Source organism: Mirounga leonina, unplaced genomic scaffold (assembly GCF_011800145.1).
Source record: "Mirounga leonina isolate KUSES-001 unplaced genomic scaffold, KU_Mleo_1.0 Mir_151, whole genome shotgun sequence".
NCBI classification, from domain to species: Eukaryota; Metazoa; Chordata; class Mammalia; order Carnivora; family Phocidae; genus Mirounga; species Mirounga leonina.
In genome coordinates, this window is record NW_023270377.1 from 30,278,983 (window position 1) to 30,302,504 (window position 23,522).

The 23,522-nt window shown below is 36.8% G+C and overlaps 1 protein-coding gene across 1 annotated transcript in view; it reads right to left on the reverse strand.

Moving 5' to 3' along the window:
* PARD3B (par-3 family cell polarity regulator beta) overlaps window positions 1-23,522 on the reverse strand; it is a 995,632-nt gene that overhangs the window by 831,217 nt on the left and 140,893 nt on the right. The window contains exon 2 of the mRNA XM_035007317.1: window positions 17,743-17,844. Within this exon, the coding sequence (XP_034863208.1) occupies window positions 17,743-17,844 (102 nt within the window). The remainder of the gene's footprint in view (window positions 1-17,742; window positions 17,845-23,522) is intronic.

Consider the following 23,522-nt stretch of genomic DNA (forward strand, 5'->3'; position numbering starts at 1 on the left):
CACATCTCTACAAATCCAAATATATTCTCAATGATATCTGCACTATTTTATGCAAAATGAAAAATGCTCACATTATGAGAAATTCTGGAGACGGACTTTGGTGATGGTTGTACAACAATGTGAATGTACTTAGTGTCAGCAGAATCTATACTTGGACATGATTAAAATAGTAAATCTTGTTATGTTTTACCACAATAAAAACATAACTCCTTTATAAGCTGCCTCTCCTGCCTGATCATTAATTTCCTTCTATTCTATTCTGAAACGTTTATGCTTTATTTGAAGGAATTTTGCCATTCATTTCCTAAATGTATGCTCTGACACCTTATATATAACAGTTTCCAATGAACTTTTTTGATGTTTGGCACTCATTCATTAACTCCCTTGAATTTTTAAGGAGCCAAGAAAGATGAAGAAATTCCTAGAAATGTGTCTTATTTTACAGCATCAAATTTACCACCATAAAATATGAACTTTCTTTATAAACTGTGCAGTAATATAGGATGAGCTATGTGGGATGCAGCTGTGAACACTCTCAATATGTGGTGGGACATGAGGCAGGATCCAGGAGTACCTCAGGAAGGGATATTGTAACTGTACCCCCTCTAAAATGAAATGCCATGCTTAGAAATTGGTTATTTTTTTAATGATTAAGCTAACGAGTTCTGAACTTTTAACCTATACGGATTTCATAATTACACAGCTTGAAATCCTCATCAGAAAATCTGTCTGCTCCTGAAATTTAAATCATTTTATAATCTTGAATAATGCATGGCAACTCTACAGAAATTAAAACATTTCACAGAAGAAATTCACAACCTATTTTTTTTTTACCAAAGCATAAAGCAACAGAAATTAGTTGTTGCTTCCTTTAGTCAGCCCAGCTCCTTGCTCCACACACCCCCAGCTCTTTAACAAGAGGAAGCTTATTGCTTTTTATATCAACTACATAATGGGTATGGATTCATGGCACAAACCTTCTAGTACATGAGCCAGGACAGGGACCATTCAGTAGAGTTCCCAAAAAATACCACAAGCGTGGAAAAACAAACTCTGTCTAAGCATGGTGGTTAAGAACTCTGGCTTTTTGGTCAGAGTTTGAATTTCTGGCTCAGCCATACCCTGGGTGGGGGACAGTGAGCAAACCATGTAATTCCATTCTGTCAACATCAGTTACCTCATCTCTAAAATGGGAATAATAGATCTACCTCACTGTAGATCTGAAGATTCTAACAGAGAATGTAAGTAATGCTTTTAGCCTTGTGCCTCATACTTGGTAAACTCTCAATGAAGTAAATTCTAATTAGAATCATAAATACTACTCTAATTGCAGTCATACAATTCTATAACAATGTTCATGTTTACAAAGACTTCCTCTGCAGAAGGCATCTGCAAATACGTTTCTTTTCTATTGGTGGAAAAAAAAAATGTATTGTGTAGTATTAATAAAATGCTAGATAATAGGTAAATCCACAACACTCAAAAATTTTTTTTAAAGATTTTATTTATTTATTTGACAGAGAGACAGCAAGAGAGGGAACACAAGCAGGGGGAGTGGGAGAGGGAGAAGCAGGCTTCCCGCTGAGCTGGGAGCCCGATGCGGGGCTCGATCCCAGGACCCTGGGATCATGACCTGAGCCGAAGGCAGACGCTTAACGACTGAGCCACCCAGGCACCCCTCAACATAAATTTTTAAAACATAACACAGACTTAAGATTTTTTAAGTTAGACTTGCCTTTAAACTCTTCATATATGTATTTCAAAGCAGAAATGTTTTTAAAGGAAATCACAGCTAATAATGTACCATTAATCTCTTGTAAAACAAATGGAAATTTTTCTTCTAAACACAAGAACAGAGATCAGAGCCAATATACAGCTGCCTAGGTAAGCAACCAGCTCAGTAAGATACATTAACATGATCATTTACTTAGTTTTCTAGATAGGAATTCTATGCTGTACTTAAAGTGCTGAAAGTCATTTTCTAAAATATCCTAAGATTTTTATACTGAAAATACATCTTGCTTTTAAAATTTATCTACAGTAACTAGAGTAATTATTGACCAGAATTACAACAAAAACTTCAAAGAGCAAGAAAGAGGCTAAAAATCCCCAAACAAGGATAGAATACTATTGCCAACATTAAAAATCACCTTTCATGAGATATCATCTCACACTGGTCAGAACGGCTAAAATTAACAAGTTAGGAAACAACAGATGTTGGTGAGGATGTGGAGAAAGGGGAACCCTCTTACGTTGTTGGTGGGAATGCAAGCTGGGTGCAGCCACTCTGGAAAACAGTATGGAGGTTCCTCAAAAAGTTAAAAATAGAACTACCCTATGACCCAGCAATTACACTATTAAATGTATTTATCTAAATGATACAAAAATGCTAATTCAAAGGGGCACATGCATCCCAATGTTTATAGACGCACTATTAACAATAGCCGAATTATGGAAAGAGCCCAATGTCCATCAACAGATGAGTGGATAGAAATGTGGTATATATACACAACAGAATATTACTCAGCCATCAAAAAGAATGAACTCTTGCCATTGGCAATGAGGTGGATGGAACCAGAGGGTATTATGCTAAGTGAAATAAGTCAGAGAAAGATAAATATCGTATGATTTCACTCATATATGGAATTTAAGAAACAAAACAGATGAGCATAGGGGAAGGGAAGGAAAAATAAGCTAAAAACAGAGAGGGAAGCAAACCATAAGAGACTCTTAACTATAGAGAACTGAGGATTGCTAGAGGGGAGGAAGTGGGAGGATGCACTAAATGGGTGATAGGCATTAAGGAGGGCATTTGTTGGGATGAGCTCTGGGTGTTATATTCAACTGACAAATCACTAAATTCTACTCCTGAAACCAGTACTACACTATATGTTAACTTGAATTTAAATTAAAAAAAAATTCTTTTTCAAAGAATAAAAACATAGCAAAATGACATGTCAAAGAAAAGCATGTAACTATCAATTTTGTATGAAAAAGTATATATGCCATATTTATGTTAGAGTATATCTATGAAAGAAATTTATATACCCAGTTTCTAATAATGATTATTTCTGTTCGATGTGATCACAGATAATTTTGGCATTCTTTATATTTTACTGTACTCTAAATTTTGACATTTAACAGCTATTAACATTTTAGTAGTAACATAGTTTTAAACCAAAGGAAAAATCCTACAAAGGTGCTTCTTGTTCAGCACTCCTGTCCTACCTTTTGTTCTTAAGATATTGTTTATTTTGACACTATCTTTGTGTCACTCAAATGCAACTACAAAGTCACATATAAAAGTTGTCCAGCCTTAGACAAATTCCTAAAACAAAGCATTCAGGCTATACTTTAAATACTGTAACCAAGACACTGGCATTGTCCCAAAGTAAATGATGGGGAGTACAAAGTGGATGCCAGGTTTTATGCATGCCTGCAGCTCCAGATCTAATGCACAGTGAAAGGAGATATTTTAAAACAATGATTTGGCTGAAGTATTAATCAACTAGATGTCATAATAAAAGATTATGTGTCAAAAATTCAATCCAGAGCTGCATTCCTCTCCTTATATGGAGACACTATCAAATTTTTTTAAATCTATGTTATTTATTTTGTATAAAGTGTATTACTGTCAAAATAGTGCTCAGAGTATTCCAGCCATAATTATTTTCATTGCATAAAAAGACAATTTTAAAATAATGTTGTAACTAAAATTTAAAAATTTCTAAATCCCAAAATTATGTTGACTTCTGGTGACATTAGGCCATCAGATACTACAGTTGAATAAAAGAAACATTTTTCCATTTAAGAGGAAAATATTTCATTTTGGAAAAATCTAAGCAGTATGCTGAATTAAATTACCAGGAAAGAGACTTCCATAGTATTCATTTCAATAAATCTGATATTTTCAGCTTCTGGCTTCCAAAGAACAGCAAAGATTTAAACACAGTACTTTAGCATATTTGATGTTCTACTTTTATTTGAATATTCATTTCAAATATCAATGTAGCAAGAAATATACAAGTTCTCAATCTAAGTTTTCTTGAAACATGCCAATTCAGTAAGTTTTCTTTTTATGTGTATATACACAAAAGATACTAAAGTTTAAAATTAAAACTTGGCCAACCAGAAGCTGCATTCCATATTTTAATGCATTATATATGAGCACAAGATTCATCTCAGATTGAAGTCTCTGTCAAGTGCAAAATATTTCATATTATGTTCAGTCATTGCAGTTAAAATACTTAACTTCCTTAAATAGAAGTTTCCATTTGGGAAAGAGACATCTAAATAGTTGGAGTGTTTATGCCTTTGACATTAGGTTTCCCTAAGGAAATGCCAACGTTTTTATCGTTTTTCTATCACTTTCTTATTCATATTATTCTTTGTTGCTTGTTTTATTTTGATGTTTGTCATAGCATCTTTTTTTTCAAGTCATCAGCACACTGAGTCTGTGAATTATTTTTCCAACCAGTCACATTCATGCCCCCAACCTCAGCACTTCTCACTTAACCTCCAAACTTCCTAAATAAACCAAAATATCCCCTATAGTTTGAGGAGGGGGGCAAGTTCTCTAGCAAGCTCAAAGAACTGATTTTAACTGCCGTGTAGCTACTTCAGAAAAAAATGACTAAAATGTCACAATGTGAAGAACCACGGTCTTTATATTACCTAGGTATGAGTTGCACTGGCTTTATCACAAAAATGTTCCTAACGTCCATGCTGTGAGTACTCCCTCTGCCTTGGTGATAGAAAAAAATCCTCACTCTGCCCCAGCTAGTGGCCCAGGGCCACCTGGGGGTCTCTGGGCTGCCCCTGTTACACCAAGAACACCTAGACACCTCTGTATAACTTGGATATGGGGTAGGAGAAGAACAACAATGTGTCACATCAACAGCTCCAGTTCTTTTGAGAGGACTGGGGAAGATTCTGAAAACTAGCAAAATTTAATTAGTAAGGGGAAGCTGGAGTATTAACCATGCTATTATCTCATGGCACTGGAGAATTATTTAAAAGATTACTATACTTCACTCTAAGTTCTTAAACTGCTTGAGCTTTTTGTTTTGTTTTGGATTTTTTTTTTTGCTTTAAACATAGTTTCCAGATTCTTCATGTAAAATAAGTTTCCATCTAGTGAAAGAGAAATCCCAACATTTCAAGATCAGCAGCAAATACTTCTTCCATGCTATTAAAATAAAAATTAGGGAGACTAGATTAAGAAAGGACCCCTGGGAAAAACAGCCTCTGTGTTCCTCTGTGAGACACACATCAACTTAACTACCTATGTTTTAAGTATCTAAAAAGGCCAAAAACAGAACTCGTTCTGATTCCCCAGTCCCTAGAATACTGGCTGTAAATACATAATTTTTTAAAGAATGAGTGAAATGGCAAGAGTTTATGTTTATTATCATGAATTGCTTCCTTCTAGAAAAAACAAAATCAACAATAATGGATAATAATTTAAAATAGAAAAACAGAATCCTTACCAAATGGAAACATTCCACATTAATCTTGTTTATTAAATCAAAGTTATGCGAAACAAACAACTGAAATATACATTTTAACCTTAAGGGGCTTAAATCTTTCACCAACAATTCAAAAATTTCTGAGAAAACAGAGCTAAGTAACTTGGCAGAACCATCAACAAAACTCAGAAAACTTTTCAAATTAACAACGCTAGAAAACTAGAAGAGGGAAGAACACATATGCCCTAATCATGAGGGAATAAAGAGGAATAGGGAAACGAGCCCACAGTCCTACAACAGTGGGTAAGAAGTGGGAAACTTTTATCTGTGAGTCACAGAAAAGTGCAACTGAAACAGGTGGAAATATAAGGGAACATATGACTCATGTAATTGGAGGTCCCGAGTTTGGAGGGGCTTCCGCAGAGATGAATCCCCTGGCTCAGGACCCACGTCCCAGAGATTCGCTGGAGACCAGCTCTCCTCGTGGCTGCTTCTACTGCATGCTGGAAGCTGAATGGCGGTCGTGGTCCTAAGGCTCTGAGGGTAAAATTCAGAGGGAACTTCTCCCACAAGACCAAGGAAAGAGCTATCCCAGATGGCCTCAGCTAAATGCTGAGTTTGAGCATCTTTAGCACAAACCGAATCACATGACCATTCTCAAAGTAATCACTGGGACAGGGAACTAGGTCACAGCTGAAGGACACCCAAATTCACCCTTGCAGGTGGGTGGTCATACGGCCCAAACCATATACATTTCACGTTGAAGGGAGTTACCTGAACAAATGTGGAATTCTCCTAGGAAGGCAAAAGTGAAGAATGGATGCTGGGTGAGCAAACAATAATACAACTGTACAATACACAGGCCAATCCTGTATTTCTAGATGGAAATGCATGCCTTATACGCTCACAGTCGGCCTGTTGTGGGTCAAATCACACTCCAAACCGAAAAGAGCAATTCCAGGCAAATGTTTGCAGAACTCTTGCTTATGTTCTCTCAATGACTAAGGGTCTGTGTTTCACAAAGCAGCATACACTTCACTGAAGAGCTATTTGTTATACTGAAGAGCTATTTGTTATACTGAACTGTTATGTACTTCCTTCCTTAAAACCTCATTGGACCAACTTGTTGGGATACGGTGGATGAGTTTATTCCTTCTTTTCTATGATCCCCCAAATACGTGAGGATAGTTAGCAGGTTCCCTTGCACCCTCTCTTCTCAAGTATAGTCCCAAGGCTCTTCAATCTCCACAACACTAAGTATTTCCATTTTTAAATAATCACCCAAAAGCTTTCTAAGATTTTCACTTAAAAGGTGAGCTGTTTAGACCACCACATTATGCCATCATATTATAGGTTCATTTTTGAACTGGTACACAGTGGCTACACTAAGCTAGTAGTCTAGAAAATCAAGTTCTAGACCTGGTATCAAGAACTAGAAGATTCTTCAACTTTTTGTTTATATATATATATATATATATATATATATATACACACATATATATGTGTATATATATATGTGTATACACACACACACACACATATATAAAACTGCGTATTTCAGATTGTTGGGCTATTACAATCACCTCAAATCATTATTTTGCAGTCTTTCTGTTGTGTTTATGATTAAGTATTGTGTAATATGTGTGTTTCACTTGCAATATTTTGGATTGATATTAATAAAGATAATATGAACAAGCATTTATGCTATTATACCTGATTAAAGTCTGCACAGTCTTTTTTATAGTTAAGGAAATGTTATTTGATCCTTCAAAATTGATTCATAACATCGGAAGAAGGGAATCTAAAAAGATAACTTAAAAACTTAAAGCAGTAAATATAAAGTGCAGTAATCCTGCCAAAATTCTCTAAGTGAAGTTTCCATATTTATGATGGGGAAGTACACTTTATTTTTAAACAGAAAATTATATACTTACAGGACTTTAAAAAGCTACAATTTTTAAAAGCCAAAAGGAAATTCTTATTTACTAAAAATGTATCTATACATGTAAAGCATGTAAGACATCTATACATGTAAATGGAATTTTTAACAAGTACCTCAACAGAAGTGTTACAAACATTAATTTGATTCCAAGAGCAGCTCCAAAAAAATTCACTTGATTCACAATACAGCTCATTAATAACATAAAGTGAGTCTGAGCTCCTGGAAAGGCAAGAACCTGCACAGTGTAAGATTAACTAGGAGTGCAGCACATGGCTAGCTAGTCTCATGAAATTGGTGAATAGCTCACAGTCTCCTGGTGAAATAAAGGAGCTAAGTAGTTGTTTGCCTAAGCTTGTTAGTACTGAGACATCTCCCTACCGCTTTGTTTTGTTTTTCCTTGACCACCGGATTTCAGGTATTCAGGTGCTTTTCTTTCCGTAACATTTTATCTGATTTCTTAAGATCTCTCCTAAGACAGAGAATAGCCCCCAGCTCTTCAAAGAAGCACACAGTTCCCTTCCATTTTAAGAAACCTACTGCCAATCATTAAAACAGGAACCATGTAGTGAATATATACACAGAAATTATAACAGATTCCAGAATCTTGGAAAGCTCTGGGAAACTGTCTTTGTACTATAGTTTATTCCTTCCTTGCTTGTCTGTATGTAGAAGCTCTGATATCTGCTTCCCAGCCACTCGATTTCCAAGGGTAAATTTAATCCCGCAGTAACCTGCCTCTTCCTACAACCCTCACAGCTGCCTTCTTTCCAGGTTATAGAGGTCCCTGTTTTCTTGGACACCTCACTGGATACAAAGAAAAGACTTTTATTTCTTACATAACCAGCCTCCTTCCTTCCAAACCTCTCTCACATCCCTCTCTGCCTGGCTCAGTGTCCTTCTCCATAGCAAGTCCCCCCTGGACTACAAGTAAATGTTTGCTCAAACACCTGAGGACCCCTGTCACAAGGGGTAAGAAGAAAGGGCTCTATTGCTTTGCGCATCACAGTTCAAAGTGCTACCATATTCTTAATTTCATTTGATATTCCCATGAACCCAGTGATGTCAGTGAGACAGGGTATTTGATTTTATAAATGAGAAAACAGAGGTTGAGCTAGGTTAGAATAGTAAGAAAAACCTGGATTCAAACTGCCAAAGGCAGGGGCGCCTGGGTGGCTCAGTCTTAAGCATCTGCCTTCAGCTCAGATCATGATCCCAGGGTCTCGGGATCGAGCCCCGCATCGGGCTCCCTGCTCAGCAAGGAGCCTGCTTCTCCCTCTCCCGCTCCCCCACCTTGTGTTCCCTCTTCCCCTGCTTGTGTTCCCTCTCCCCTTGCTTGTGTTCCCTTGCTTGTTGTGTCTCTCTGTCAAACAAATAAATAAAATCTTAAAAAAAAAAAAAAAACCTGCCAAAGCCCAATGCTCTGGCACTTAACACTCTACCGTTTTTCCTCAGTGAAGCTGGTTTTAGCTAGATGTTACGGGGAATGCAATCTGATTGAACTGATATACACTTAGGCGATGATGATATGACACCCAATTAGCACCGAGAGGCATTTGCATTTTTCAAAGAGGATATTTTGTAACTGAAGTAGCTTTCTATTTGGTGTAATTTCAGGTATTTTAATGAAATTGCCATTTGTAAGGTATATAAGTCAAAAATAGATGATTTTTAAATAATAATGGTCCCATACCTCTTGGGCATAGATAGCTTCAAAAGAACCTAATGAGAGAGAACATTGGTAGAACTGGATCCAGTAACATATGGCTAAAGGCATGCTGTAATGGTGAAAATGTTCATTGATTCTTTTTTTTTTAGAATTACATGTTTCGCTCTAAGTAAAGCATTATTGTAATCTCAAGTTTTATTGGCTTTTTCCCTTCAACCAAACTTGAAGTTTTCCACATATATCAAGCATTTTCTTCTGTTTATTCTTCACTGTACTCAATGCCTAGCTAAGTTAACAGCACCACCAAGCTTGAAAATTTTCTTTTCTTTCCAACCTCTGGGGAAACCTTCACATCACAGATGTGTGCAACAAACAAGCACGTGCAGGGTAAGTATACACACACTCTGCACACACAGGTCTGCACAGGTATTGTCTCCTTCTCACGCACCCGCACACACTATAGTTGCCAACAAGCTAAACTGCAGAAGACACCAGGGAGAACGAATTTGACATGGCCATTATCTGGCTGGATCAATTTGCTTGAAGTTGCTACTTCCCAACACCATCCGTATTTGTCACAGTAAGGTCACAAAGACATGGATTCCAAAGTGCTCCTTTGAGGTTGAAAAGTGCCCACAAACTGCCTCTTAATGAAATATTCAAAAGAGACAACATAATTTGGTGGAAGAAAATGAAGGACAATTAGGAAGCTTCAATTCAAGTACTTGCTCTCTCACTAAAATCAAACATGTTTATTAAACTGTAAACCACAGGTAACAAGTCAGTTGTTAAAAAATATTTTAAAAGTCTATCTCTGGGGGCACCTGGGTGGCTCACAGGGTTAAGTATCTGCCTTTGGCTCAGGTCATGATCCCAGGAAGCCTGCTTCTCCCTCTCCTTCTGCAGCTCCCCCTGCTTATGCTCTTTCTCTCTCAAATAAAATCTTAAAATAAAATAAAATAAAATAAAAAATAAAATAAAATAAAATAATAAAATAAAAGGCTATCTCAGTCATAAAGGAGCATACAAGACATTTGGGGACATAAAATTAAGGCTTAAGTTAGACCATAAAATTCTTTTTTTGTATTCTTTTGTTTTGGTTTTGGCTTTAAGTATTTATTATTTTATTATTTTATTTATGTAAGTTTTACAACCCAATGTGGGGCTTGAACTCACTACCCCAGGATCAAGAGTCACAGGTTCTAACCACTGAGCCAGCCAGGTGCCCCAAACCATAAATTCTTAAGAATTCTAAGATGGCAATTGATACATGTAACTAAGCAATAGTGTATTTTTTCAAAGGGACTACTAATGATTTCTATAAAATTACAGAGCACAGAGAACTGTACTTAGGGTTGGGGTGGTCTGCAAACACTGACTAGGAAAAAAATATAATTTGATCTGGATCAAAGCCACACCGATAGTGGAGCCAAGAAATGAACTGACTCTGCTGTAAAGAACCCAAGCTCTTGGCCACTCTGCCTGCACTCACGGCACAGAATGGGGGGTGGGGGAGCCCAAGGCCACCAATTCCTTATCAATGAAATAACCTTGCCTGAGATTTTACAGATTTAAATTTGGTAGCCGTGGAAATGCAAAGAGAGGAGCAGACACATGGGCCACGTTAAAGAAAAGAATAAATTGGATTTACTAGCTACATTTTTTAAACGATGGCAGGTTCAAACCTGAATGACTAAGATATTCCTATCAACAGAAATAAGGAAGCCAAATGGAGGAAGCCAATTTGGAGGGAGGGAAACGGAGTGGTTTTAATACATACCAGATGTTATCGGCATTCTAGGGAGGAAATGCAGAAATGGACGCAGAAAAGACACCAGCTGGAAATATGGGGCCCTTTAAAACTCCTGGTTTATATATATATATATATATATATATATATATATATTTGGCAAGAGGATGGGTTTAGGCCACATGACTGCTGAGGTCTCTTCAGGTTCTATGACTCTATAATTTTGTAATTCGATAAGCACAGAATATCTACCCTTAAAAGTTTGAGATGGAATTTCTTGGCCAAGGTAATCTTTAGGAGCTTCTGCACAGACTTTTGAAACATTCTGCAAACTTCCCTTCAAATGTAGTTTCAAAACTTCAACACCCATGAACGAAGAAAAACTTGAGAAGAAAACAATCCCCACGGGCGCCTGGGTGGCTCAGTTGGTTAAGCGACTGCTTTCGGCTCAGGTCATGATCCTGGAGTCCCTGGATCGAGTCCCGCATCGGGCTCCCCGCTCGGCAGGGAGTCTGCTTCTCCCTCTGACCCTCCTCCCTCTCATGCTCTATCTCATTCTCTCTCTCAAATAAATAAATAAAATCTTTAAAAAAGAAAAGAAAACAATCCCCAAAACACCATATTCTGATCAGTTAAAAAAAAAAAAAAAAAGCAAGGGCTTAAAATAGGTGTTTCCCTTGAAACGGGAGCCTCACTGACAAAATGACTCAAGATGAGGTAATTAATGCAGGACCTTTCTTTTCTTTTTTTTTTTAAGAAGTCCAATTTAATTAAGCATCCCCTACCTGCAGAAAAATACAAACTGCATAAATTGTCCAACTCCATACTGAAAAAGTTACATACTTTATCACAACCAGCCATTTGCCCTTCAACCAGTGAATAGGAAGATGGGAAGAAGTCTAAATGAAAAGGAGTTTTATAAATGCAAAGATTTTGCTTCAATCCTTCTAAGATGGCTTATAAAAAAGCAAAGGTAAGGGGCGCCTGGGTGGCTCAGTCATTAAGCATCTGCCTTCGGCTCAGGTCATGGTCCCAGGGTCCTGAGATCGAGCCCCACATCGAGCCCCACACTGGGCTCCCTGCTCAGTGGGAAGCCTGCTTCTCCCTCTCTCACTCTCCCTGCTTGTGTTCCCTCTCTCGCTGTGTCTCTGTCAAATAAATAAATAAAATCTTTAAATAAAAAAAAAAAGCAAAGGTAAGTATTGGTATGGTTGAAAACCATGAAGAAATAACAACCATTGGTTGAAATATTCAGTCTGGTTTTACTATCCACTATGCAGTCTAAGCTGGACTAAAAATACAGTAAAATTGAGAATGAAATAGAGACAAACACATCATCACATTCAGGGAGTATCTCCCGTAAGCTGCTTTCCAGGTAGCTGTGGATTCCACTAGGGGGCAACAGAGCGTGATCAGAGAGAGACTTGGGCGTAAGGACAGTGTCTGGTTTTAGGTCACTAGTTCAGTGTGCAAAACAGTCTCCATCTCAAAAGCACACTGGATCCTTGAATGCTTCTTCTATTACCAAGCACTGTGTTCTGATAAAAGGATTCCTGTTTTAAAGTTAGTCATACTGGCATTTTGATTTCTCAGTAATACATAAATCCAAATGTTTTGTCATAATAAAGTATCTTCCCATAAAACTATTACACAATTTAATAACTTTAAAACAAATTTAATAAGATTTTTAAAAAACAGAACGTACTATATATAGCCTTTGATATTTTAATATTTTAAACATTTAATTAAATCAAAATGCACAGGTAAAAAATACACTAACAAAAACTATCACAATATTCAACAGCTAACATTTGAGCACCTACTATATACCATACTACACTGAAAACTTCATACAGTTTTCAGACACAAGATAAAAACATTATATCCATTTTACAAATGGGCAAATTAAGGCTAATACACATGAAACTTACCCAAGGACTCATAGGTAGTAAAGGATGAAACTGAAATGAAACTTGAATATTTGAGTCCCAGATATTATGTGTGATCCCTGAGGCCAACCCACCATCACTAAAATCCAGGAGATTTTGTCATTTCTCCAAAATTAACCCCTATGATAGTTAAAATTTAGTCAAAGATAGAAACATTCTTTCATTGTACCTTACCACATAATAAAATTTTACTTTTGTATATGTATTTACTTTTTGTAAAACCATGGCAGCAATCCGATTTACATAACAAGTTATACATTGCTGTATTTCAGTATTATATTGCAATTGCCTTCTAAAAACAAGAAATAACAAGGAAGACAATCATTAAAAAAGTTCAATACTCAGGTTCTCACACTCAAAAAAGTATCAGCTAATGCTAAGCTTTGCAGGGGCTTTGTTAGATGTTAGTCTGTAGACTTCTTAGAGTCATTATATATCACAATGAGAAACTGGTAAGTCAATATTACATAGCTCCGGTGTGACCCTGAAATCATTTCTACACAAAACAGCGTAACATTCAAGACCTAAAGAGCAAGGGCTCACCCCATGAATGGAGATTCAACTTGTGATGTACTTTGGAAAGAATGCCCAGAGTGATGAACTGATCTGAAACATAAGACATTTTCCTTGTCCTACAAAATCTTAAAGCCCAACTTGTCAAAAACATCATCATTTTAGAAGTTTAAAATAAGAGACACTGCATTAGTGTCCTACAATGTTAAGAACAAGTTACTACAAACATGGTGGCTTCAGGCAATATAAATTTACCTGGTAATTCTAGAGGTAAGAACCCTGAAATTGGTCTCATTGGGCTAAAATCCAGAGGTCAGCAGGGCTGTATTCCATATGGAAGCTCTAGAGGAAAATCTATTCCTTTTCTATTCCAGCTTCTAGAAGCTGCCTGCATTCTTTGGCTCCATTTTTTTTTTTTAAGATTTTATTATCTTTAATTAATCTCTACACCCAACATGGGGCTTGAACTTAAGAACCCCAACATCAAGAGTCGCATGCTTTACCGACTGAGCCAGCCAGGCGCCCCTGGCTCTATTTTTAAAGTCAACATTGGACAGTCAACTCTTTTCACATTTTATCTAATACTGACTCTCTTGCCTGCCTCTTTGAATTATAAGGACCCTTGTGATTAAACCTGGCCCACCCAAATAATCCAAAATAATCTCCCCCCATTTTAACGTCCTTAATCACATTTGCAAAGACCCTTTCCCCATGTAATATATATCTCACTGGTTCTGGGCATTAGGATTAGGTATCTTTAGAGGCTATCACTCTGCTTACTGCAGACAGCACAGCATATAATTTGTGCACATTTGCAATCTTTCTGAAAAGTAGTTACTGAAATACAGAATATATTTTCCTACAAAATGGCATATAGTTGTTAGACAAGTGTAGTCTACCAAGTCCTCAAAGGAGTAATCTGGGACATGGAGAAAGGGATGCAAGGGACAGCAACACAGGCAAAACCCTTTTACAATAAATCAGGTACAGGCTTCAGGCAAAGAAAGCTGAATTTATTTATGTGTGATAAATTAATTCAAAATAACTTTGTTACACTCCATAGTTCTATTACCTACCTTTTCTTAACAATGGTGCTATGTAAAAACAAATTCATGCTTATTTATAATTCATGAGTTTTCATAATTAGCAATTACAGATTCAGACACCCAACACACTGCTTGGCACATTGAAGAAGAACAAAGGAGTATGGAAATTTAAATTCTAGTCTGATTCTTCCACTTACACCCTGTGTGATCTTCAGCAAGTCACTTATAATTTCTGGGGCTATTCTCAGAAATTAAAAATAGGGATAATAAATAGCTCCTGCCCGCAGGGTCGCTGTGAAATAAAATAGAATATATAATTGCCAAAGACGTTCTCGGCCACTGTTAGTGCTCCATAAAATGTTAAGTAGTTGTTATTGGGTGAACTACGTCAGTAGCCTTGGGCAGCCAGAGAAAAGAAATTAGCGTAAAACAGTAAATTTTCAGGTATTTATCCCAAAGAACTTCAATCATCACACAGAAACATAACATAAAACATAAAACATAACACAAACATAAAACTGGAGAATTTTTAAGAATGACTGTTATAACTGGATAATTAAGTCACAGCATAAGATTTTACACAAATATTAGTTATCATAAGATGCAAAATTCCAAAGCTGATCCAATAATATTTCGATAAAACAGGATAGAAATAGAGCAACATGGTTAAAAACTCAGCTCCCCTGTGAAAGGGCTCTACTGGGAAAGCAAGATAAAACAGAACAAAAAACCTCCCAAAGAGGCACCATGTGCACCACGCACTGTGTTGGCCCAAGGAATAACTGAGATAAGACCAAAGGCAAACCACCTCTGGTACCAGAAGTTTTGAAAGTCACTTATTTAGAAAACTGTGTGATTATAAGTAGAATACCATTCAGCCTCTAATTTCAGTCTTTGCAGAAGTGTACTGGATGGCTCTTCCTTACACTGAATAAATGGCCTCAGCCTGCACTGCTTTCTGATTCTAAATTTCTGTTTCTCCTGCTTCCTCCTTTGCGGCTAGGCTATCAAAGGTTCCTAAATGCCATTTTCACCTGTTGTGAGAGGTTTTTCTAGGAAGTGAAGCGGGTGTTGACCAAGGATTACGTACATCCATCCATGCCTCTTTGGGCTTGCATTCTATATTCTAAATGCAAGAGATTCTTAGATAGCCAATTTGAAAATAGGTGAATTGTAGTTTTATCTAAGCTTGATACTGTCTCAAAGGATCTTGGGTCAATTTGATATATCACTAAACATTTACAAGTATCACTTCTAATTACTTCTTAATCTTAACTTACAAAAAAGTAAGGTCAAAGTCTGGCAGAACCTTCTTTCCATAGTAGATACATAAACTATCAGAAAATCTTCAGGATGCAGAGACAATGTCAGGAAAAAAAGCGATGCTCTCCTTTTCACTTATTTTTAAAAAGGAAAAATGGGAGCATGTATTTTTTTCCCAGCAATATCCAAAGTGTACATTCTCGTCTACTCTGCAGCACAATACCAATTAGGCTCAGTGTATTCCATGTGAAGGTACATTAAGGAAATAGGCAAACCTGTGCCCAAACAGCACTAATCCTTTGCTAGGATTTTAACTGACTACCTCATTTTTTCACCTGATCCAGTAGTGGTGAAGTCCCTTTAAAACTGAGATTACATATAATAAAAGCTGTTTCTATGTCTAGTAAATGGATTATAGTTAAAAGGGCACTGCCAGGATAGTTAAAAAGAATCCTCTAAAGGGAAGAGCTCTGCAGGGCAAATGATTTCCCTGAGCGCCACTCATGGAAACATCCTTCCTGTAATTAGGTCTTGGATAAGGCTGGGGTAAGACATTTTCTTCTGGCCCTTCTTAAACTTGATAATTTTTGGCATTTAATTTTAATCCACTGGACATCAGTGAAATCGGAGAAGGGAAGACCTTCTTCATTAACAAACAGACCAAATGCCTAGACTATTTCAAAATAAGAAGATGGCTGCAGAAAGGCAGGAAGTGAAACAAATACAGAGGTGAAAGTCCTCCCTCAAAGTTCAATGTAAATATTATATTATTATTTTCTGGGAGACCAAGCCATCAACAGGAAGTCTGCATCAAAATTATGTATTAACAGGAGTCAACTACAGAGAGTAAAGCTTTCTTTTCCACTCATTAATTCAGTTAAGTGTTCTTTGAGAATCAAGTTTGGGTAAAAGACTGTACCAGGTATTATTAATACAAAGAACACAAAGGAAATAAAAATCTTCTGGTCCATGTCATCTAGAATTTACAATCTATTTAGGGAGATAAGTCCATTATGAAATGAGTAATTATAAAACAAAGCAAATCAGCAAACCAGGGTTGAGTTCCAACAGAAAACAGGGAAAATAAATGGACAGAATGTCCGCAAAGACTAACGTAAATTTGAACAGTCCAAAAAGATCTTACAGAAAAGGAAAAATGTAAATTTTACCTGAGCTCAATAAATCACTTATTCATAATCCAGTGCAGTTGGTACACATACACACACACACACACACACACACACATACACACCCACCCTCCCTCCCTCCCTGAGAGTGCAGAAAAACAAAAGAGAGAAACACATAGACACACATAAATTAGCCTAGTACAAACAGTGCTAAGGATACACAGGAGAAGAAACTCTGAAGCAAGGATCCCTCAGGGAGAGGGGTTCAATTCGGGAGGACACAAGAACCACTGATAAAAGGAACCCAACACAGAAGCAGGCATAAAACAATGTGTCTCAACAGCAAAAATTCAGTGTGTGGCAACGGAAGTATGCTCTCACACCCTTTCCAGTTTATCATCAGAAGAAAAATCTTATTAAAATAAGATGTTTGCAATGGGGTTATTCCCAAGTAGGTGGCAAAATAAGTTCCAACTTTTTGGAATATTCAATTTAGTGTTTTGTTTTGTTTTGTTTTTACTTTAGCAATGAAAACAAAGACCATTATGAGAGACGGGTGTTTGCCAGCTACTTTAAAAAAAAAAAAAGGAAAGAAAGAAGAAGTCTTCACCATAGTTCCTCAGAAGATTTTTCTCCCCGTTGTATTCTCTATTTTAAAACACATTCAAATCATAGGCATTGAGTTGAAGATTTGGCAAGGGCCACGAAGAAACCCCAGAGCCAACAATGGCAATGAGAACTCCAACGGCCTCGGAGCCTGACGCTAATTTATTGAGACACATCAGGAACTCTTGGGAATGAAGTGTCTGCTAATTAGGCCACCATGAACAGATTCCCAAACCTTGACAAAGTTTTTCCCAAACATCTGATGAAGAACTTTGATTTACGGGCTGTTCAGGTGAAGCCTGAACAGATGGTATCTTTTAATAATAATTGACACATGAGTTTGTTAAGGATCTCAATCTCTAGGAAACATGCAGCTCTATGGAGGAAACAAAGAGGAGTTTTAGTCTTCTACCTTATCTTTGTCTTCAACGACATCTGCCAAAACATCATCTGGATCCAGGATTCCTCCATCTGTGTATTCTAAGTGATGAATCTTCACCCAGTAGCCAGGATCCTACGGTACAACAATCAACAAGTTTCATGATGTAAGCTTTTTAAAAATACAGTTTAATTTAAAAAATAGGCTGACTTGGGCGCCTGGGTGGCTCAGTTGGTTAAGCGACTGCCTTCGGCTCAGGTCATGGCCCTGGAGTCCCGGGATCAAGTCCCACATCGGGCTCCCTGCTCGGCAGGGAGTCTGCTTCTCCCTCTGACCCTCCTCCCTCTCATGCTCTCTGTATCTCATTCTCTCTGTCTCAAATAAATAAATAAAATCTTTAAAAAAAAAAAAATAGGCTGACTCATTAAAAATAGGCTCTGGTAATGAAATGCTTGAACACCAAAAATAAATGTTACTTCTATCTCAATAAACATTTGCCATTTTTATCCTGTTTCAGGTAAATCAGTAAATCAAAGCATACATATTTCATCAATTATCCCGGAAGATAAATTGCAATGCAAAAATAAAGTGCCACAGTTATCTGAAAAGCATATTCAAGAAATTTTTATAACTTCAATTTAGGTAATCCCAAGAACACTTTGGGGGAAGAAAAAAGATCTTCTTGAGGGTACTTTTTGAAATGGGATTAGAAATTCAAACTGACATTCCCAAAGTTGTAGGCATGTCCTCAACTCCAAGATTTGAGATGACGTGTAGAGCAAGAGCTACACACAGCAGCAACTCGAACTGTGTTTGGAGCTGAACTAGGAGTTCACTGAACAGGAGAAGCGATTTAGGAGATCTCCAAGTACTATTTTAAAAACCTGCTTAGGAAAGTAAGGCTTAAGGAAAAAGAAGTATTTTCTCAATTTGATATGTGGCTAAATACTCTGATGCTAGAACTCAGAATTAAATGACGCAGCTCATTCAGTTCCACACGTACTGCCTACTTCCAGAGAGGATACAAAAGGTCAACCAGAATAATGAGACAAAAATATGAACTGATGAATGAAGAAAAACATTAGCAAGTTTTTTAGCAGAATACCTAAGCTATCATCAATCTGGCTCTGTGATTCTTAGAAAGCTTCTCAAAGTGGGAATAACTCTTCTAGAATAAAGTGCTAAGCCTTTATCATATGAATCTTCATAAAGGATAAGAACTAACATAGCCCACAAAATTCAACTGCAATTTTACAAAAACTAATAGAAATGGTTGTCACACAGGCTCCTCTCTACCCGCCCCCCAATAAAAGGCAAGGATATACTATTAAATAAAAGTAACGCTTTTAAAGCATCTATGCAGAGGGCTACTGAAATGTGGCCTATGTACATAGCTTTTCAGTAATCTGACTTGGTAAAGTCATAGGCTTAAAAAAATACAAAGGAATTCTCCTTTGACATTTCAAAATTAAGTTTTCTATAGAGTACACGAAGAGCTATTCCAAGTAAAATGAAAGGAATTTCTTTGCTTCTAATATAGGTGGAAACACTAATGGTTAGGAAACTTTAAGTACCTGATTCTCTTACCCAGAAAGATCACAAAGATAGGAGAAGTCACTGTATAACCAAGTAAAGAAAAGCATAGCACACCCATCAATCAGATTCTTCAATCAGAGATCTTTACCAATTCACGGTGATTGTGCTATAAAAGGTGAGCTAAGTACAAAAGACTAGATTCTAAATAAGGAGAATACTAGAGTAGACAAAATGCTATGTAGCTGCCACTGGACCATACAGAAAAGAAAGAACTCCCCCTGTAATCTTTGGGAAGTCAGTCTTTGGCTATGGCCATGCCATAGGCAATGTATTTTTTCCAAATATACCCAATTAGGACTTCTAATTGAAATCTATAGGGTATTACATTTTCCTTGTCAAAACTGCCTTCTTACAAAGGAAGTTCAATTTAATTAATTTCTATTAATATCTACTGAGTTGGTTTTTGATATATTAGAGCACTGTAGATGAAATCTGTTGATTCTAACCATGTTCGTAAAAGGTGATGTATTCTGAAGCGTTCTATAGAGTTTGTTTTTAATATTCAATTACTTAAAAGCAGACATCTATTAAGTTGTCTGCTTTTTCTCATGCTCAGTTTGTAAAAGTAGACTTTATCACCTAAGACTGAGGTAAACAACTACCCCCAACAATTGCAGTGTGAGTTAAAGTGGCCTGTTTTCCTGCCTAGAGGTAGAAACAGAGAGGAGAAAACCAAGGACTCTGATTTTAAAACAGGCAAACTCAGGAGGTAAGAGGGGACAGGATCTGATCAGTAGCAAAGGGAGGAACAGACAGGTGGCAGCATGAGGGGGCTGTTAAGTCACACAGCATTCTGCTATCACACATACTTGCAGGATCTAAGACCTTCTGGAAAATAAGACCTAGGAGTTGCAACTATGACATGTATCTCTAATCATCTAATTGTGATTCAAAGGAGTACAGGAAAAAGTCTTACAGAACTAAATCAAGTAATAAAGTTATTTTGAACATTTTGGAATCATATATTCAATCCAAAAAACTTTTCAAGTGAAATACATGGTGCCAGAATATAAAAAAATCCTGCGATTCTAACACTACTGTCTCGCATCGATACTGCCATTTTATACATCCCAGAAAAGAGTAGACTAATGATGAGCACACATCCAATCCTGAACAAAAACAGACAAGCTGTATCAAAGTCGTCTCAATTAATATTTTACATGTCCAAGGGAGGTAAATCAACAAACACAGCACATACTAACTGTGATTTTGTCCCCATGGTATTTTGGCTAAGGTGCTATAGATCACTTTGAGAATATACATACAATATTAGTAGCTGACAGCCATTATAAGACCATAAATTCACCCTGACTCCTTTATGCATCTAAAAACTTCAACCATTACCTTGCAGTCAAGATTTTGCATTTCATTTACTTAGTTTTATTACCACCAGGAATAAAACTGATCAAACATGAAAAGATGTTCACATGTGTGTCTAGTTTCACACAATTAGTCACTTGCAAAAGTTTACTGTATTTTTCAGGATCATGACATTAATTTACCTTTCTTTTGCACAAATATCTATAATATATAAAACAAATTATTTTGAAAATATCTCTAGTAAATGTGTTATACAATAAATCTTACAACTTACACTCCTAGGTTCTTAAAGTATTGAAAAATAACATTGTTTCCTCTATTTCTGATGGTACCTTATCATAAATTACAAATAATACACAGTTAACTTAAACACTACTGGAATTTTAAAATTAAAAATAGCCACAAGGATGAATTGGAAAGGGAAACAAATGCATATACACATTATGGAAAGAAGACCGTTTTACAGAGAACTTATAATGATCAATGTAGAAACTGTTCCAAATAAGCACTGATGTTAGTAGCAATAAATATCCTTCACTGTGGGTAGATGACACAAAATTTGACCCTAATACCTGAGAAAATCTCTACTGGCCAGAGTTCTGAAGAACAATAACTCTCCATCGGCAGTATCGGGAGAGGTAGGCTGGCAAGCCAGATACTGAAGTGCCGTTGATTACCAAGCACTGAGATTATGTCAATCATCAAAAGAGGGAAAACATGGATGGTTCTAAGCAAAATGCTTCTGGTCCAAAAAGAGAAAAAAAAATAGCCTGCAATGGCAGCTAGGCCCAGAAGTGAGGCGGGCACTACAAAAGAAAAGTCAATGTTGGAAAAGAGCTGTGTTTATCACTGGTGGCCAATTACATAGCTCAGTAGTGCAGCTAAGGTTTCTTGGTGACTTAATGTTTTCACACAAATAATCTCACTCACTGGGACAGAAGAATAATGGTAAAAAATAAACTTAATGGAAAATTAAAATTTTCTATGTAGAATTTAATTTTATGAATTTGGTGGAATATACTCATAAAATAAGATTTCACCATTTTGATAGTCATCGTTGTAGCAGATAACTTTAGTGGTTACTACAGGCCAGGTGCTATAGGTGCTGTGAGTTTTGTATGATTAGCTCAAACAGCCTCATGAAATAGTTATCAATCCATTTTTACAGATGAGAAAAGCAAGGCACAGCTAGGTGAATTGACTTACCCAAGGTTAGATGCTTAATAAACAGCAGAGCCAAGATGTTCTTTTTAAACATAGAAAACAAGTGATTTCTTTTTTTAAATCACAAGGACCTAAGAATAACGCAAGGGGATCAAATCCATCTCTGCTGCCCCTTAAGTATATGGATCCAGGCAAGTCACCATTCCCCTGGGCCTCAGTTGCTTCATCATTAGTAAACATGGAGGCTCTCTGGCCTTCTGCACAATGCAGCACATTCAAGTCCAAGTGTAGAGGACATAACAGGGCAATAATAGAAGGCCCCCCAAATTTTTCCCTGTGTCCAGTATTTTACAGGTAAGAGAAGCTAGAGAAGATAATTTCCCATAATCATGGAATTAAAGGTTGGAGAAGCAAGGGAAAAATATCTTCCCGCCAAGAGCAGAGAGGAAGCTTGAGGCATCAGAAATTAAATAAAGAATTATGAAGTTTTCCATGCATGCACACTTTAACTACTTCTATCATAACCCTCTGTGGTTAATCCCTTGTCTACTCCAGACCAAGAGAGAGTAAGATGCCCCAGAATAGCACCCAGGAAGGAGAGAGTAGTCAGAACAGGTCTAGAGACTGTTTTGGGCAGGTGGAGAGCAAGAGTCTTTGAATAACCAACCACACACAGTGTAGGGAAAAAGCAGTTCCTGAAAATGATGCCTGAGCAAAGCCTAGCAGAGCAGCACTGACACCTGAAAGGAAAGAATTAACCAGAAAAGGCAGTAATAGATATTGAGATTATGAGCTGGCCCTGACTTAGAACACTCCTCCAACTTCCTGAAAAAGATTAACCAATGCAAACTTGAGAAAAGGTTATGACAAGAACATGCACTGATACCACTTTAATCAAGTATGTTTCTAAAGAACTCAGGAGAACTTGAATGGCACCAGGGGTTTTTAAATGCTGGATTGAAAGTAATATGCAGCAAATTCAACAACAGAATTATAAGCCTCAATTTAGGGAAAAAAAAGAAGGTGAATCTGTCCATCTGTAAATTTACTCCCAGCGTTAAAAAAAATCTATGATCCTACCGAAAGAAACTTGATATAGCCATACCAACATCAGATGAAGGAGACTTTAAGAAACATTACTAAAGGTAAAGGGCAACATTTCACCATGATAAAAGGGTCAATCCAATGTTAAGAAAACAATCCTAAATCTATGTACCCGATAACATAACTTCAACACATATTGCCAAAGTGGACAGATATTTTTTTAAAAAAGTAAACCAATTCACTTAACTATAGAGAAATGAGAGTTACTGGATGGAAGGTGTGCGGGTAGGTTAAACAGGTGATGGGTCTAATCATCACTTGTTGTGACGAGCACTGGGTGTTGTATGTAAGTGATGAATCACTAAATTCTACACCTGAAACTAATATTACACTGCAGGTTAACTAACTGAAATTTAAATAAAAACTTGAAAAGGAAAACAAAATAATTAAAAATATATATCCAAAAATCAGTGAGACTTTTGATAGGAAACAAAGATATAAACCACCTGACAAACACAATTAACTGACCTAATTCATATTCCATACATACAAGACACTGTACCCCCAAAATATTAGAAAATACATTCTGTACAAGTGCACATGGAATTTATAACCAACTTTAAAAGTCTGGAATCACTCAGAATATATTCTCTGACGAAAGCTGAATTCCAGAAAGATATCTACAAAAC